Here is a 17,926-nt window from a genome sequence, read left to right as displayed (position 1 = left end):
GTTTGCTATATAGAAATAAATAATTATAAAACTATACAGAATTTTATTACAGTCAACACTCATACACCTATAAATATTACGATAGAATATATATAAATACAAGGGAAAAGTACAAAAATAAATTAACTGTATTTGACATGTAATAGACAAGGTTATTTTACATGAGACAGATTATTGCACATGGTTGTCATTTGAGGAATGCGTTCAGTTCAGTGATGGCTCTGGGAAAGAAACTGTTTAACGGTCTTGTAGTGCGTGTTTTGACAGCCCTGCATCGCTTGTCTGAGGAGAGAAGCTGAAACAGGGAGTGGGCAGGGTGAGAAGAGTCCTTCAGGGTGTTTGATGTTTTGATCCGACAGCAAGAACTGAAGATTTCCTCCAGGGCAGGTAAGGGTGAGCTGGGAATTACTCTTTGCAGAGCTTTTTTTTTTTTTTTTTTTTTGCCAGCTGCTGAGCTGTTCCCAAACCACACAAGAATGCTGCGTGTCAAGACACTCTTTATGGAGCAGTGTTAAAAGTCACTAATGTCTGCTGTGACAAGTTGACCTTCCTGAGACTTCTTAGGAAGCAGAGTCACCGGCATGCCTTCTTGACCAATTGGCTGATGTTCTGAGTCCGCAAGTGGTCTGATGTGACTAGTGTGCCCAAGGAAGAAACTACCTGCACTGTTTCACTTTTTGCCTGCAGAGGGAGGTGGTCTTACCTCTTCTTCCTGAGGTCACTGATCGGATCTCTTGTCTTACAGATGTTTAAAAACTCCTCTGCATACCAAAGTATTATAGAGTCAAATGTGAGGCCATCTGTCTGACAGCTAAAGCTTGGCCCAAACTGAATCATGCAACAGGACAATGATCCCAAGCACAGCATCAAATCTACAACAAAATGGCTGAAAAAGAAAAGAATCAAAGTGTTGCAATGGCCCAGTCAAAGTCCAGACCTCAAACTGATTGAAATGCTGTTGCAGGACCTTAACCCTTGACATGCATTTTTTAAATGACCATAACTCTGTTACCGTTTGCGCTGGAGAGAAAATTCCAACAGTTTCAGAAAGAAGAGAAGACGAGCATCACCGTTATTCGGTGTATCATGGAGGCACAGAACATTCTCAAGGTACTGCTGCCTGAACACAGAAAAACCAGCTCCTCCTAGATTTCACCATATGCGCTTCACATCACTGTACCTCCTCAACCAGTTTGAGCTACAGAGAAAACTCAAATGATTCCTGAAAAATGAGAATGACTTTTTTTTTTTTTTTTTTAATTCTACAGCAAAAATTGCAGAATGAGTCCAGGCAGCTTGTATAATGCTTGCGTTTTAAAGGCAGGGAGGAGTGGGTGCAGATGAGTGTCAGGGGTGATTTGTGACAGGATAGCAGCAAGAGTGAACGGGAGGGTTTACAAAATGAGTTATGGTGCTAGTAGTGTATGTTTTGGAGATGGGGACACTACAAAAAAGATAGGAAATAGAGCTGAAGATGCTCAGATTTTCATTGGGAGTGATCAGCATGGATAAGACTGAGCCATTTGGAGACAAAATTAGAAAGACAAGGTTGAGATTTGCATATGCAGAGAAGGGATGGAAGATGTATTAGACAAAGGATGTTGAATATGGAGCTGCCAGGCAGGAGGAAAAGAGGAAGACCTCAGGGAAGATTCATGGATGAGGTGGAGGACATGCAGAGGGTTGAAATAACAGAGGAGGATGGTTAGGATAGGGTGAGATGGAAGCAAATGATCTGCTGTGGTGACCCCTGAAAGAAAAAAAAGATTGCACTTATAATTATGTTCATTTGCCCAATTTGAGAATGTGGACTACTTATGAGTGACTGTAATCATTAGTTAGTTTTAAGCATTAGTTATTATTAATCTCTGGCTCTCTTCCCCAGCATGTCTTGTGTCCTGTCTCCCTCCCCTCACCCCCAACCAGTCATAGCAGAGGTATCTTCCTGTTAAAAATGAGTTTTTCCTTCCCACTGTCGCCAAGTACTTGCTCATAGGGGGTCGTTGGGTTTTCTCTGTAATTATTGCATGGTCTTGTATGGTCTATTTACTTTCTTTACCATACAATATAAATATATATCAATATAATGAGGCTCAATGAGGCGACTGCTTGTTGTGATTGGCGCTATATGAATAAATTGAACTGAACTGTAATATACAAAGGGTTTGTGTAATATGCGCTAAATCCCTTGAATTAAAACTTCAATTCTACATCTTAAGTGCTTTAATTTTTTTTGTGTGTGTATGATGCAAAATTATGAAATTTATGTAATTGTTTAAAAATAATGAGATTCGAAAAAATTAATGTTCTGGTGATACAGATATTGTTGCTCATACATAACACAATGTAACACAAGTTTTGTTCCCAGCCTTTTAGTGTTATATTCCAATTGCTTATGTCTAAAACAAATGTAAAATTGCTTACATTCATCATAAACTTCGCTTCTGTGACCACGGCAACGAAAGATATGCATTTTCACTATAGAAACAGTCGATTTTGCATCTTCTCATTCATACAGTCAGACTAAGAACACTATATGCATTGCAAATTTACACAGATTACCAAAAACTGTTCAGCAGTGTGTGGTTTTCCGAGATTTACGACTATACTGCAAATTACTTTCACGAATCAATCCCCAAATATAGTCGCCCATCATGTTCTTGTTATATTGTCCTTGGTAACGGCGTTCAAAGTTCATAATGTCCTGGTGAAAGTGCTCGCCTTGCTCCTCTGAATAAGCTCCCATGTTCTCTTTGAACTTATCAAGATAAGCATCAAGGATATGGATTTTGAGTGACATCCTGCAGCCCATTGCAGCATAGTTCTTTATCAGAGTCTGAACCAGTTGTGCATAGTTTTCATCTTTATGATTGCCTAGGAAGCCGTGAACCACTGCGACAAAACTGTTCCAAGCCGCTCTCTCCTTCCTATTCAGCTTCTTGGGAAATTCACTGCACTCTATGATCTTCTTGATTTGTGGTCTGACGAAGACACCAGCTTTGATCTTTGCTTCAGACAGCTTAGGGAAAAGATCTTGGGGGTAATTGAAAGCTCTCGACTCCTTATCTAGAGCCCTGAAAAATTGTTTTATGAGCCCCAACCTGATGTGTAGTGGTGGCATCAGCACCTTGCGTGGGTCCACCAGTGGCTCCCACTTTATGTTGTTCTTCCCCACAGAGAACTCTGTCCGCTGAGGTCAGTCCCGCCTGTGGTAGTGCGCTTCGGTATCCTGGCTGTCCCAAAGGCAAATAAAGCAAGGATACTTTGTAAAACCACCTTGGAGGCCCATCAGGAATGACATCATTTTGAAATCTCCGATAACGTCCCAGCCGTACTCATACTTCAAGGCACCTAGCAACATCTTGACACTGGTGTATTCCTCTTTCAGGTGCACCGAGTACGCTACAGGAAGAGATGGATACTTGTTCCCATTGTGAAGCAGCACGGCTTTGAGGCTCTTGCATGAACTGTCTATGAAGAGGCGCCACTCCTTCGGGTTACAGGTGATACCTATAGTCTCGAATAGACCGGCCACATTGTTGCAGAAGCACAGTCCATCTTGATGACTGAAGAAGCTGGAAAAAACTTGGTGACGCTTCCTCTGATCTGTGACTTGGACGCTTTCATCTAATAAGTTCCATTGCTTGAGCCTTGATGTCAGAAGCTCAGCGTTGGACTTGGTGAGCCCAAGGTCTCTGATCAGATCGTTGAGCTCTTTTTGGTTAGGGTAGTATGGCTTCCGCTCCTCAGCTGCATATGAAGAGAAATCAAGATCTTCAACGTCTTCCTCAGTGTCTGACCTGCTGCTTTCTCCTGAAGCAGTTGCTTTCACAGAGTACTTTTTCGCTCTTGTCTTTATAAATTGGCCGCATACGTAGAGAAATGCGTCTGCTGGATGTATGCAACCTCTTGATGCCATCTAAATTGACTGAGTTGCTGTGTACTGTAAGGAAAAAGGACGTCTCTCCAAACTTGATAAAAAATGGTTAATCTTTATTCCATGCAGTATCAAAGTACAAGAGTGTACTGAGGATTCAGCGGCGCAAGACTGATCACCCGGTACCAGAATAACACCCAATATATACATTTGAAAGTAGTGGTCCTTCCTAAGCTCCTCTTGTAATGGGTGTGGGGTGAAGTGTATGTACAAGTGTACGTACAATTCTGTACAGTCCCAGAAAGTTCTACATAATTCTGGACAGTTCTAGAAACTTCTTGATAGTTCTCACAATTCCAGAAACTTCTTGAAGTCTCTTGAAATATCGCGAATATCCTTAAAAATAGATAAATTTCAAAATATCATTGTGCTGACCACAAAAGCAATGTTTACAGGGAATAATAACTTTTTTCTATTCATTTAAGGCACAAACAATTGGAAAAACACACTTAACAACTGGGAACAAAATTTTTTTTTTTAATTGTTACATTGTGTAATCATAGAAACTCAGAGGGTCTTTGCAACGTGACTCGCATAACACGCTCACGCTGGATTTTTCTGAAGCACCGCCCAATAAGAGTGTCTGCGGTGAAGGACCTATCGCACCACGGCAGATTCAAACAAACAAACGCGCTGATTCGGTGAGGGGGCGGAGCTATTTCCCACTCCCGAGACTTGAACGACGAAACCTCCGATTGAGAGCGATTACCTTCGTTACAGCGGTAAAGGTTCATGTTTACAAGTTAAGAGACCCTCACACGAAGAATAAAAATGAGACTTAGGTCTCAAAAAACCGTGGCTGCTTGTTCGGAGACGCCGAGGCGCACCCGCCGACGGTCCAACGGGAAAACGGGCCGGACGCGCCTGCCGGAGTCGGAGATTGAAAGCCCGCTTCAAACCAAGGTAATGCATTGTTTGGTGGCTTCTTTTCCCCCATGTGATAGTCCTGTTAGTCTGAATGGCACAGGTAAACATTGTGCTATCAAACAGAGCCAGTGTTGCAAGTAATCGTTTATTTGTTAGAATGCTAGGCTAGTTAGCTAGCTGGTAGCGTTTTCATAACAGAAACAAACAGGGAAGCTAACGTTAGCACTGTCTGGACGATAGTTGGCTTTTCTCACTGTTCTCTCGTATTATCTGGATCTACCTGGGTCTTTTCAAACTGTTGGTTGGTTATATGTTGGTTAAATGCAGTGGGGTGGCAGACATAGCCGTCAGTTTAGACCTGAAAATTAAAGAATTTATCGAAGTCGTAAAGTTAGGCTACTGTTAATACTGCGGGCTACTGATTAAGCTTCATGGCTTTAAATTTACATTTTAAAAGGCCGCTGATTTGCAGATATGACTGTGACTAACCACTGTTTGAATTTTAGGTTTCATCTGTAGACGAGGAATATTTATACCTTGATGAGTATTTAAATGTTAGAAAATTGGGCAAAAAATGCAGGCCAAACAGATCACATTCATTCTAACAGCTGGCATATTTTGAGGTAAAAGTAAACAAAACAAAACAGTGAAACTATTTAGTATTTTTTTTCTTTTAACCTCCACACTGAGCCGCATCGTTGCGTGTTGCCTTTGAATTTAAACTAAACTAAAAAAACAAAACAAAACACTGATTTAATTGTGCGTTCAAGTTTAACCATTGAGCATCATATTGAGGGTCTTTTCCCTATTAAGAGCAGCTTGATACCATTTTAAGGGAGAAATATAAATGCTACTTCACTCTGAGAGGATTGATGCCACCAAGGATTACAGAGCCCAGTTGCACGTGAGAGAGCGTCCCAGTAAAGTAGGTCAGCTGCATGTGTGTCCTTAGGCTGTTTCAGACCTATTAGGCTCATGCCCATAGATGCCATACAGAACAGAAATCCTCTTCAGGGCAGCATATGTCATGGCTTTGGTTGCTGGTTAAATCAACTTGACACACAGTTTGAAATATAGAATAAGTTGCTGCTTGGAGAAGAGACCTAGTTTTTAGCCATATTACACTTACACTGTAAATGTCTGTGAAACTGTGTGGTTATCAAAATGCGGGGTTTTCCTGGGTCATAATGGAGCTTCTGGAGCTGAGTACACATGGTAAGATTAGATTACATTGGGGGGGGTCTGTATTTCCTTGTTTAACAGTAGTCAGGAAAAGCACAGAAGTGTATTTACACTTGTGTAAATTAAACCCCACTTTTGCAGGCTAAAATCCTGGTAGTTTTCCTTTAGTGGGAGCAAGGTAGAGGTTTCTGGCTCAACTTTACCATCTAAGGTGCACTGAGAACAACAAATGTCTAAAGAGGTTGAATTGTAGTGTGAAGAACAACTTTATTGTTTGACCGTCTCTTCTTGACAACTCATACGCTTTGCATGGTTACTTCCTTCTGGATGAAGGTTTCTAGTCCCAAAATGTTGAGCAGCAAGGTTTAAAAACAGCTTTGCTCCAGCAGCCATAACTCAGATGAACAAATCACAGTTTTGCTACTTTGTGAGTTACATGATGCTCAAAATTAATATTACTTGTTTTGTTTTTTTCTTCAGTGTTTTGTATCATGTTTATCTGTTGTGTGTTGTCCGTATTGAAAATGTGCACGTGAGGATGGCTGATTCATGTCTGAAGACCAAATGTACCTAGTCTGTAGTTGGTATACATATACACCAATCCACCGATGGAGCAGCAGCAGAAGAATGGGCTGGGCACATGGTCATGTGGCATAAGACCAACTTGGGAGGGATCAAATCAAAACCTAAGTGGTATCATGTTTGATATTTAAACAGGAAGAGTGTAAATTTGGGGTGGTCTATTTTCTCATACAGTGTTTGTAGGGGATGTGTTCTTACTTTTTGAAAACTAAGAACATCAAGGAAATTTTTCTAAAACACTGGCTTGAAGATCCTCCTGTAACGTTCAAGAGAGCAATAAATACAAGAGACAGGTTGGTTAAGCATGTCATGTATACCAGACATGATTTGATTTAAAAATTTCTCAACTAGAAACCTTTTTTGCCTCTCAAACATGTTTTATTTAAAGTGCTCTCTGCAATTTTTTTATTTATTTGTTTTGGAAAGCTACAGGCCAAAACGTGTTGGTCAAGCAATAAAATTGTTCTTTACATTGCAAGTGTTGCTGGCGCGTTAACCTCTTTAAAGGTTTTCCTTTAGTTGAAGACCAAAACCTCATTTTTTGTGTGTGGCTTTTCTTCACTAATCAACTTTTGTGTGTGTGTGTGTGTGTGTGTGTGTGTGTAGGATGAGACTGCTGACAAAGACTCAGAGGATGAAGTTCCCACGATGGTGAGGCGACCTCTGCCTCGTGGCCGGGCAAGGAAGAGGGCTATCGCTGTTAATGACCAAGAATCAGGTATTTTTGCATTATCAGCAGATTCTGCTTTAGCGCAAAATCACATTGCTTCTTAGTTCTCAGGATAGCCTGTTGTTTTGTGTGAGTCTCAAATACTTACCCTCCTCCTCTTGTTGTTTTCGGAATGACTGCCATCTTACGGTCTAGATTTGGCCTTCAAGACTCCAGTCCGACCCATCATGCGCCACGAGCGCATACTGTCAGAGATCAACCCGGTGACTCCACGTAATGCGACAACAGCCAGAAACATCTACTCGCCCATTGTGCGTTTCCTCACACCCAACAAAGAGAGTGAGTACAGCTGCTGATGTTTAAGGAGGTAACCCTATAACAGCGAAGGTATCAGCTGTGACACAACGTACTTGAAAAGTTCTGCCGTTCGCAGACTTCAGCTTTCAGGAACCGTTTGAATTTTTCCGATAGGACAAATGGTCGCGGAGTTACGGTACAAAGCCAGCTGATCAAAGTTCCTTTGATCGGCGGCGATACGCTACGTCTTAACCAGCTGTTTGCAGCTGGCAGGTAACCAGCGCTACAGCAGTGATGACCTGGCGTTAAAGGGTTAAATGATCTGAAGACATCTTTTTGTTTTATGCATTCAAAACTTTTGCTGCTTTATTGTAAAATTTGGGAGGTAATAGTCATCTTTTTGAAACTTGTTTTCATGTTTTAAAAAAGTGTCTGGTTGAGTCAAGTCACCATACTAGGGAATGCACCAACAGCGTTGTGGTCCTGTGAGGTAAACCCCCACCTTGAACGCATCATGTTGAAAATGTTGAGCTACTTAAACTGCTTGGCAGGGATTCCTATGGTGAGCTTACACTTTCTGCGGTAATTGAATAAATGGCACTGTTTTATAACATAGGTGTTAAACTCCCGGCCCCGGGCCGCTTCCACCCTCACTCCCTACTTCTGGTCCGCCAATTGATGTAAAAAAAATCATACAATTTGGCCCTTTACGTTACTTTTTTGACATTTCACTTTCCCCTCCAATTAAGAAGGTTAACACCCCTGGTTTATAAGCTCTAGTTGAAGTCAATTTCATCTCCCTCTGAAACACCAGAAACCATGATTCCTTGTCAGGCAGGTGTTTCGTTGAAGAAACTGTATTTTGCAGGGGGTGAAAGTGAAGCATGTTAGTCTTATCTAATGTCATAATGTCAGACGTGTTGCTTACATTGTGTATGTGGGTTTTTCTATCCAGATTTAAAGTATGCAGGAACAGGGACCAGTGTATTGATGAGCCCAGAACATGGTGTATTTGGTTATGGCTCCATTGACCTTCTGGCTGGAGACGAGGACGATGATGTCTTCAATCCGTAAGTTATAACGATGCTAATTTTGTTTATGTATTAGTGCCACGTGTAGCACTGTCCTCTCCTGCTGCTATAACTTCATCTCATACATTTAGTGTGCAGGAAGTGGATAATCTTCTAAACTTTGGTCATTCCCGTGGTGTTGATGATGTTGTATTATTTTCATTTTCAGATTTACCTTCATAAAGAACATGCCATCCCAGTCTCAGCATTCCAGACCTCCTCTTCTAGATATTCCCCCAAAGACCAGGAGCACCCCAGAGGCAACACTGGTGGTCGATCTGGTGAGTTTTATTCTCTGTGGCCTCCTGCTCATGGTAACAGCCATTTAGACACATGGATGTCGACTGTGGAACATGAAAACCTGTTTTATTTATTACTGTCTGTCATCCACCTGGTCCTTACTCAGTTTGTCTGATTTCTCAGACATTTTTATCTGATTTAGTGCTCAGTTCAAATAAAATAATTATAGTGGGTGATTTTAACATCCATGTAGATGCTGAGAATGACAGCCTCAACACTGCATTTAATCACTTATTAGATTCAATTGGCTTCTCTCAAAATGTAAAGGAGCCCACCCACCACTTTAATCATACTCTAGATCTTGTCCTGACAAATGGCATTGAAACTGAAGACTTAACAGTATTCCCTGAAAGCCCCCTCCTGTCGGATCATTTCTTAGTAACATTTACTGTAATGGATTACACAGCAGTGGGGAATAAGTTTTATTACAGTAGAAGTCTTTCTGAAAGTGCTGTGACTAAGTTTAAGGAACTAATTCCTTCATTATTATGCTCTTCAGGGCCATGTGCCAACAGTACAGAGCAGCTACCTAAACTCTGCTCCCAGTGAGGTCGATTATCTCGTCACTAGTTTTACATCCTCATTGTGTACGACTTTGGATACTGTGGCTCCTCTGAAAAGCAAAGCCTCAAATCAGAAGTGCCTGACTCTGTGGTATAATTCACAAACACTCAGCTCAAAGCAGATAAGCTGGAGAGAGAATGGTGTCTCACTAAATTAGAAGATGCTCATTTGGCCTGGAAAAAGAGTTTGTTGCTCTAAAAAAAAAGCCCCTCGTAAAGCTAGGACATCTTGCTATTCATCATTAATTGAATTGACCCTCATAGGGGGTCGTTTTGACTGTTGGGTTTTCTCTGTATTATTGTAGGGTCTTTACCCACAATACAAAGCACCTTGAAGCGACTGTTTGTTGTGATTTGGTGCTATATAAATAAAATTGAATTGAACTGGATTGATCTTAAAGAAAAATAAGAAACCAATGTCCTCCTTTTTTTTTTTTTTTTTTTTTTTTTTTTTTTCTTTTTTCATGTTCATGAAGCGATGTTGATTATTTGTGGTTAACATGTCAAAAATACTGAAGGAACTGATTTGTTTTCCCAAAAAAAGTAGGTGTCTTGATAATTCTTCTGGCCTTTTTTGGATGGCGGGTTTAGCAAGAATCAAATAGGGGCATTTCACTATTAAAGGTCCAGCCTGTAGTCTGTCTCTCTGTGCTTTAAATATAGTTACAGTGGCTTGCAAAAGTATTCATACCCCTTGAACTTTTCCATATTTTGTCACGTTACAACCACAAACATAAATATATTTCACTGGAATTTAACGTGAAAGACCAACACAAAGTGGTATACAATTGTGAAGTGGAAAGAAAATTATACATGATTCAAAACATTTTTTACAAATAAACTGAAAAGTGCGGTGTGCAAAAGTATTCAGCCCCCTTTTCTCTGAGTGCAACCAATTGCATTCAGAAGTTGCCTGATGACTGCTAATGACTAAAAAGAGTCCACCTGTGTGTAATCTAATCTCAGTACAAATACAGCTGCTCCGTGATGGTCTCAGAGGTTGGTTAAGAGAATATTGGGGAGTAAACCGCATCATGAAGTCCAAAGAACACATCAGACAGGTCAGGAATAAGGTTGTGGAGAAGTTTTAAGCAGGCTTAGGCTATAAAAAGATTTCCCAAGCTTTGAACATCTCACGGAGCGCTGTTCAGTCCATTATCCGGAAATGGAAAGAGTATCTCACAACTGTAAACCTACCAAGACGAGGCCGTCCACCTAAACTTACAGGCCGAACAAGGAGAGCACTGATCAGAGATGCAGCCAAGAGGCCCATGGTGACTCTGGACGAAATGCAGAGATCCACAGCTCAGGTGGGGGAATCTGTCCACAGGACAACTATTAGTCTTGCACTGCACAAATGTGGTCTTTATGGAAGAGTGGCAAGAAGAAAGCCATTGTTAAAAGAAAACCATAAAAGGTCCCGTTTGCAGTTTGCCAGAAGCCATGTTGGGGACACAGCAAACATGTGGAACAAGGTGATTTGGTCAGATGAGACCAAAATTGAACTTTTTGCACAAAATGCAAAACGCTATGTGTGGCGGAGAATTAACACTGCGCATCACTCTGAACACACCATCCCCACTGTCAAATATGGTGGTGGCAGCATCATGCTCTGGGGCTGCTTCTCTTCAGCAGGGACAGGGAAGTTGGTCAGAGTTGATGGGAAGATGGATGGAGCCAAATACAGGGCAATCTTGGAAGAAAACCTGTTGGAGTCTGCAAAAGACTTGAGACTGGGGCGGAGGTTCACCTTCCAGCAGAACAATGACCCTAAACATAAAGCCAGGGCTACAATGGAATGGTTTAAAACAAAACACATTCATGTGTTAGAATGGCCCAGTCAAAGTCCAGACCTAAACCCAATCAAGAATTTGTGGCAAGATCTGAAAACTGCTGTTCACAAACGCTCTCCATCTAATCTGACTGAGCTTGAGCTGTTTTGCAAAGAAGAACGGGCCAAAATTTCAGTCACTAGATGTGCAAAGCTGGTGGAGACATAACCTAAAAGACTTGCAGCTGTAATTGGAGCAAAAGGTGGTTCCACAAAGTATTGACTCAGGGGGGCTGAATACTTTTGCACACCGCACTTTTCATTTTTTTTTAATTTGTAAAAAATGTTTTGGATCATGTATAATTTTCGTTTCACTTCACAATTGTATACCACTTTGTGTTGGTCTTTCACATTAAATTCCTGTGAAATATATTTGTTTGTGGTTGTAATGTGACAAAATACGGAAAAGTTCAAGGGGTATGAATACTTTTGCAAGCCACTGTAAATCATAAACTGGGCACCATCACCTTGCACCCTTGTGAAAGCAGTCTTTGATTTTTATACTAAATAAACTGAGGCAGTTTGATGTGCCTTTTCAGGAGGAGACTCTGATGTTCAGCTCTCTGAATGTGATCGAGGACGCAGAGTACACCTTCCACGCAGCTTTCCAGGACCATCAGTATAAGGTAACCACTCACTGAAAGCTGCTCTTTCTTACTTTCAGACCTCTGTTTGAAAGTACTCATGTCCAACATGTTTCCAATTACTTAACCTGATATTCAAACTGGTCTCTAGAACTGATTAAATCAGTAATTTAATTTAATCACCACGGACCATCCATCCACCCTGATTGTGTATATATAATATATTGCCAAAAGTATTCACTCATCCATCTAAATCATTGAATTCAGGTGTTCCAGTCACTTTCATGGCCACATGTGTATATAAAACCAAGCACCTAGGCACCTGGACTGCTTCTAAAAACATTTGTGAAAGAATGGGTCACTCTCAGGAGCTCAGGGAATTCCTGCATAGTACTGTGATAGGATGCCACCCGTGCAACAAATCCAGTCATGAAATCGGCCCCTTAGTTCCAGTGAAAGGAACTCTTAATGCTTCAGCATACCAAGATGTTTTGGATAATTTCATCCTCCCACCTTTTGTGGGAACAGTTTGGGGATGGCCCCTTTCTGTTCCAACATGACTGCATACCAGTGCACAAAGCAAGGACCATAAAGACATGGATGAGTGAGTTTGGTGTGAAAGAACTTGACTTGCTTGCAAAGAGTCCTGACCCCAACCTGAGAGAACATCTTTGGGATGAATTAGAGCGAAGACTGAGAGCCAGGCCTTCTCATCCAACATCAGTGTCTGACCTCACAAATGCATTTCTGGAAGAATGGTCAAAAATTCCCATGAACACATTCATAAATCTTGTGGCAAGCCCAGAAGAGCTGAAGTTATTATAGCTGCAAAGGATGAACTGACATCATATTAAACCCTATGGATCAAGTTTGTATGTGTGTAAAGGCAGACGAGCGAATACTCTTGGCAATATAGTGTATATTGACAAAAGTTTGATATGTTAGCATAAAAATGACTGAAAAAACCATTATCCAAAGATCACCTCTACCTTGGACTGCTCTCAAATGACACACACACACACACAAGGCTTTTTAACAGTTGTAGTAATCCTTGATCTTCAATCTGATATCACCATGTGTCTCACATGTTCGTGCGCTCCATTAGAGCCCGACTGATACCGATTTCTCTTTCAGACACACAAAACAGATTTCCATTTTAATTTATCTGTAGTTATTTGAGTCCTTACTAAGATGATATGACAAGTAGTTTAAAAATAATCTTGTTTTATTGCCATAACACATCATGGATTACTCCTGCTCTTCTTGAATCAGCTGGTGGTTGTTTGGTATTACAAACAGGTGTTCCTAACATGGAAATTCATGAGTGCCCTCTGGTGGACAAATAATGCAACAATACTCTTTGTATGGTTTGAGGGGTGTTCCTCTCCTCAGCTGTTATTAATTACATTCTTACTAGTTAAAAACAATTATTGCAGCTCTTCTCCCAGGTGTTATGATCAAGTGTAGGGAGCAGGCAACCTTGGGGGGGGTCTCAAGTTTTAGCAGAGTTAGCGGTAAACTTGCTATCGAGCTGGTAAGTAAAGATGATATGCTATGGGGGGGTCATTGAAGTCAGTCTAGTTTATAAATAATAATCTGTCATCCCAAGACAGGCTACACAGCTGTCATTACACTGATATGACATAACACAGCAATGCTGACAGAGCTTTAAAGGTAAGGGTGAAATGGTTTTTAATAAGCACACGTTGAGGCGCAGACAGTAAGTTATGTGTGAGTACCATCATGTAGCAGGAAGAAGCCACAGCAGATGGAGCCAAGAGGGTGTCTGAGACAGCATGTTTCACAACACTCAGGTTATTAGTTGAATTGTTTCATAGTTTGAATTATTTGGTACCAAAAGTCACGATCCTAAACTTAAAGCTCCAGCTAAACCAGAGAGTTGGATCATTTCTGAAGCTTTAAAATTTTGGTATCTGGGACACTGTAGTCTACAACTAGAGGATGGCATTAAATTTATTTTTCTATGGCTTGAAATCTGTTCAGCAAGCCAAGGATACAGCACTGCTGCAAGTTTAAAAGACATGCGCTTCAGCCGGCACAGCAGAGACTTGGCCCCAAAAACCCTTGAGCTTATTCTTTCATTCTTTCCTTGTTCTCAACAGGTATACATGGTCCTACGACCACATGTGAAGGAGTTTCTGCAGGCCATGGCAAAAATCTACGAGGTATGTGTATATCAGTGAGCAAATTAGAAAATAATATGTTTTGGTTGAGTATTGGCACAGTTACTGTTTTGAGTCTTATTCACAGGTGAAACAAATGGTTTGTTTATCTCTGCTTTAATGTGGAACAGTTAAATGTGCTTGTTGTAGCGTGTGTGGAGTCGTTCCAAGTGCTGTCTGTGTTCTGTTGCAGCTGTTCGTTTATACGTGTGCAAAGAAGGAATACGCTGAGAAGATCCTGGACATCATGGACCCACAGAGAAAGCTGTTTCGGTATGGCTGCTTCCATTTGTGTTTCATAAACTCTTTGCTTGACTGCAGAGGTCTCTGCTGGTGTGTTGCTTACCCGTCTGTTGCCTGCTCAGAAACGTGACACAGTGTGTTTGTGTGCTTTAAATATTTCCTGTAACATTCTGTTAATGTCATACAGTGAGGATTGTAGAAATTGGTTTCAGTTGTTGTTTTCTCTGGTAGACATCGGCTGTATCAGGACGACTGTGCCTGTGTTCTCGGCCACTACATCAAAGATGTCAGCATCCTCGGGAGGGATCTGAAGAAGACGGTGGTTCTGGATAATGCGCCCCACACATATCCATACCATGTAAGTTTAAAATCTGTGTTCTCTCGGTTTCTAAAACAGTGTTATTTATTTATTGCTTTGTCTTCACTTTCTGACTTCACAGCTGTATCTGAGGTTCATACAGAAGTTCCAAACTTAAAATCAGGATTCAGAAATTTGGTCTTTTGTGGTAACTGCTGGTAGTGTTAATGACTTTGATAATAACTGAGTATTGAGTGTCCTCTGACTGCTGGCTTTGTGACTCTAGTGTTCGCCTGCAGTTGGTTCATGTGTTTTGATGCTGGGTTTGTTTTTTTGCAGCTGATGAACACAATTCCTATCAAGAGCTGGTCTGGGGAGTCTGATGACAGAGAACTGCAGAAGCTCATCCCCTACATGGAGAAACTGTCTGCAGCTGTAAGTCTGCTTACATCTTCTGTGTTTACTCTGAGCTTGCTTGTTTAAAACTGATTCTGAGGCACCAACAGGTGCTGTATGTACACTTTATCATATTTTGTTTATTTATAGCATCAAATGATCTGAAAGGAGGCTGACAAAGTTCTGAGGTTACAGCAAATTAGCACCTGAATCTGCTCTCAGCTTTGTGGTTTAATTGTGAGTTTCAGCTCACTGCTTAGCTGTCCAACTTCACTGGTTTCCACTCTTGCTGCACCAACATCTTTGTTTTTGGTCCCAGCAGGAGGCTGTTTTCAGAGAAAAACCCCGCTGCTCCGCAGGTGCTGCGCAGCACCAGATGGCAAATGCATACAGATGCCATTTATGTGGAGTATTTATCAGCTCCTCATATTTCCCTCAGTGATTATTAGAGAACAGAAATTAGTCTTAAAGAGTAAAAGTGTAAATGACTGAGTTACATTGGTCAGATGGACACAAACACACTCCAAATTAAAGTATTCGTGTTAAAATGTTCACTGAATCAACTCGAAAGGTTCGTTAGTGTTTCTAATTTGTCTCTGCTGCCACCATGTGGCCCCTCACGCTATTACTATTAACAAACAGAAGACTTTAAACAAGATTGTTAAATTAATATAAAGCTCAAAACTCTGACAAGTATCTCTGGGCATCAGCTTTAGTGCAGACCTCTTGTCTATAAGCCTCATTCCTGTAATCTGTACAGATTTGTAGTCGTGCAGCAGGCAGACACTTAATTTACTGGGAACTCATTTGCATCAGTTTTGTTAAACAAATGTTTAATTGTGTCCATGTGACGGTGATAAAATCAGAGTGTGTGTGGTTTTGTTTTTGTTTTTGTTTTTTTTTTGCGGGGGTGGGGGGTGGGGGGGGGTGCAGTTAATTATTTTCATTATTAATCTATTTGTTGATTGATTATTGTCTTCATATGCCTCTTTGATGTGGCCAACAGCCCAAAACTGCACAGATGTTCCATTACGTATAACAAAGAGGCATCACATGCTCACATTTGATAAACTAGAAAATCTTTGTCATTTTTAATAAAATGATTTTTATGTCACAAAAGTTGGTTTTCTAACTTTAATCAGTCTACAGCTCTGATACAGAGGCTGTAAGAATACACGATAAATGGACACAAACATTCGTACAGTGCTTTAACTAACAATCACTCACATGTTTGGTTGGGGTGACTTGGGGTTCAGTATTTAGGATACTTTAGGAACCGGAGATCAATCCACTGACCTTCCTATTGGTAGACATCTACTACCTGGGCCACAGCCACAGTACATCTAAGTAATACATGAATTTAACCAAATACATAATCAGTGTTATAGTTTGCTCTCTTGTTTGAAAAATATGGTGCATAAACCTGTTCATGTTTGGGATGGGTCACATGCTGCACTCGCTTCCTGTTTTATATGAACACACTCATGGCTGGAGCCGGGGAAACCTGGATTGGCTCATTGAGTTGATAACCCCGTCGTGTAACTGCTCAGCGTCACTGTGATTGTTGGGTTTGGTGAGGCCAGATAATGAAAAGATATTCTGATCATGTTGGTCAGGCTAAGTGCTAAAGACTCAGATTGACCCCCCCCCCCCCCCCCCCCCCCCCCCCCCAGTCCGTGGGCTGTGGATGAAACAGCTGGTTATCTGCAGAAGCATCTGCCTGATGTCTTTCCTCCCCCAGTTTCATGATTGGCTCTGAATATCTCCTTCTGGTGTTTTTTCAGGAGGATTTTCAGGAGGTGCTGAAGAAGAGGAAGGATCACTTCCACAGGCTGCTGTCAGAGGACTGACAGGCCTCTGCAACCCCCCCCCACTTTGGCCGCTTTATGTGACTTTCACAGCCTGTGTTTGCTTTCCTTTTGCTTTGGCTAAAAAGCAGAATCCCATTGGAACTAAGTAACCTGCACACTGTTGGTTTGTGGCGGACCTGCTCGCCCTCCTCCGTCCTCCCAATGGCTCTAAAGGACAGCAGATTAATATTTCAGACAAGCTGCTGATTGTTCCTCAGCAAACCTTGACCAGGACTCTTTCCCCAAGCAATAAACTCCAATCTGTGTGTATATACACAACATGGAATCAGAAATATGTTGTTTATAGTCTTTTTAATTTATTGGTTATATTGCTAATCAGCTGTCATCTGTGTATTTTAGAATTTTTTTTTTTTAATTTTTTTTTTAATGCAATAAAATGACCCTGATAATGAATGGGGAAAAGTTGAGCATGGATGTCTAGTTGTCATATCATTGGAGAAGATTTTACATTCAGCATGTGTGAAGAAGAGGAGAGACGGCAGCATACATATAGTTCATAATTCACTTAAAGAGGTTCAGACAAAAGGAAGTGTTGTTAAATTAATTCCATTAATTCCCAGTTCACATCTCCCTACTTTAAAGTGGAAGGATAAAAGTCATTTTTTCTTTAAGCAAACTTAGTATACAATACTCCTCATTGATAAGAGCAGTAGTGGGAGGATTTCCTCTGAGGCAGCATTTTGAAATAGGATTTTCAAAGACTCTGCTCTATATCTCAGGGTGTTTAAAAAAAAGTCTCATCTCAGGTGCACAGTTTCTCAACACAGTCCGACAATTATGTCATTCTTTAGTGCCTGCACTGCCACAGCAGGGCTGCACACTTGTTTTCATTTGCAATAAATGTTCCTGCTGCTAAAACACTGCTCATCACTTCCTGTTAAGCAGGAAACGGAAGTTTCATAGGAGCAAGTGGAAAAGTGGTGGAATAGAAATTGATGGGAACACACGCAATTTTTATAAATTCACATCTTTCTTTATTTAGCTGTTTTACAGGAACCATGCATGTTCAGGGCCGTCAGTATGCCAGATTTGAGCAAGACTGCTAATTTATA

The 17,926-nt window shown here is 41.0% G+C and overlaps 1 protein-coding gene across 1 annotated transcript; it reads left to right on the top strand.

Annotated features, from left to right (window-relative positions):
* Positions 1–4,584: 4,584 nt before the first annotated feature.
* Positions 4,585–17,281, top strand: ctdspl3 (CTD (carboxy-terminal domain, RNA polymerase II, polypeptide A) small phosphatase like 3). The gene is made up of 11 exons (XM_030727494.1): positions 4,585–4,840; positions 7,175–7,286; positions 7,434–7,577; positions 8,491–8,605; positions 8,775–8,886; positions 11,839–11,925; positions 14,007–14,069; positions 14,260–14,339; positions 14,541–14,667; positions 14,947–15,042; positions 16,788–17,281. Exons 1-11 carry the CDS (start codon positions 4,709–4,711, stop codon positions 16,851–16,853), a joined length of 1,134 nt encoding a protein of 377 aa, XP_030583354.1. The 5' UTR covers positions 4,585–4,708; the 3' UTR covers positions 16,854–17,281.
* The last annotated feature ends 645 nt before the right edge of the window (positions 17,282–17,926 follow it).

The sequence above is a fragment of the Archocentrus centrarchus genome, chromosome 4 (genome assembly GCF_007364275.1).
Source record: "Archocentrus centrarchus isolate MPI-CPG fArcCen1 chromosome 4, fArcCen1, whole genome shotgun sequence".
Classification (NCBI taxonomy): domain Eukaryota; kingdom Metazoa; phylum Chordata; class Actinopteri; order Cichliformes; family Cichlidae; genus Archocentrus; species Archocentrus centrarchus.
The sequence above is the reverse complement of the archived record's forward strand: the minus strand, read 5'-3'. Positions and strand labels throughout refer to the sequence as shown.

Bases quoted from the DNA above. Each gene is read 5' to 3' on its own strand.
- ctdspl3 (XM_030727494.1), top strand. From the start codon at position 4,709: ATGAGACTTAGGTCTCAAAAAACCGTGGCTGCTTGTTCGGAGACGCCG. The intron at 14,668-14,946 runs GTAAGTTTAAAA...GTTTTTTTGCAG, and splicing joins CCCACACATATCCATACCAT to CTGATGAACACAATTCCTAT. The intron at 15,043-16,787 runs GTAAGTCTGCTT...GTGTTTTTTCAG, and splicing joins TGGAGAAACTGTCTGCAGCT to GAGGATTTTCAGGAGGTGCT.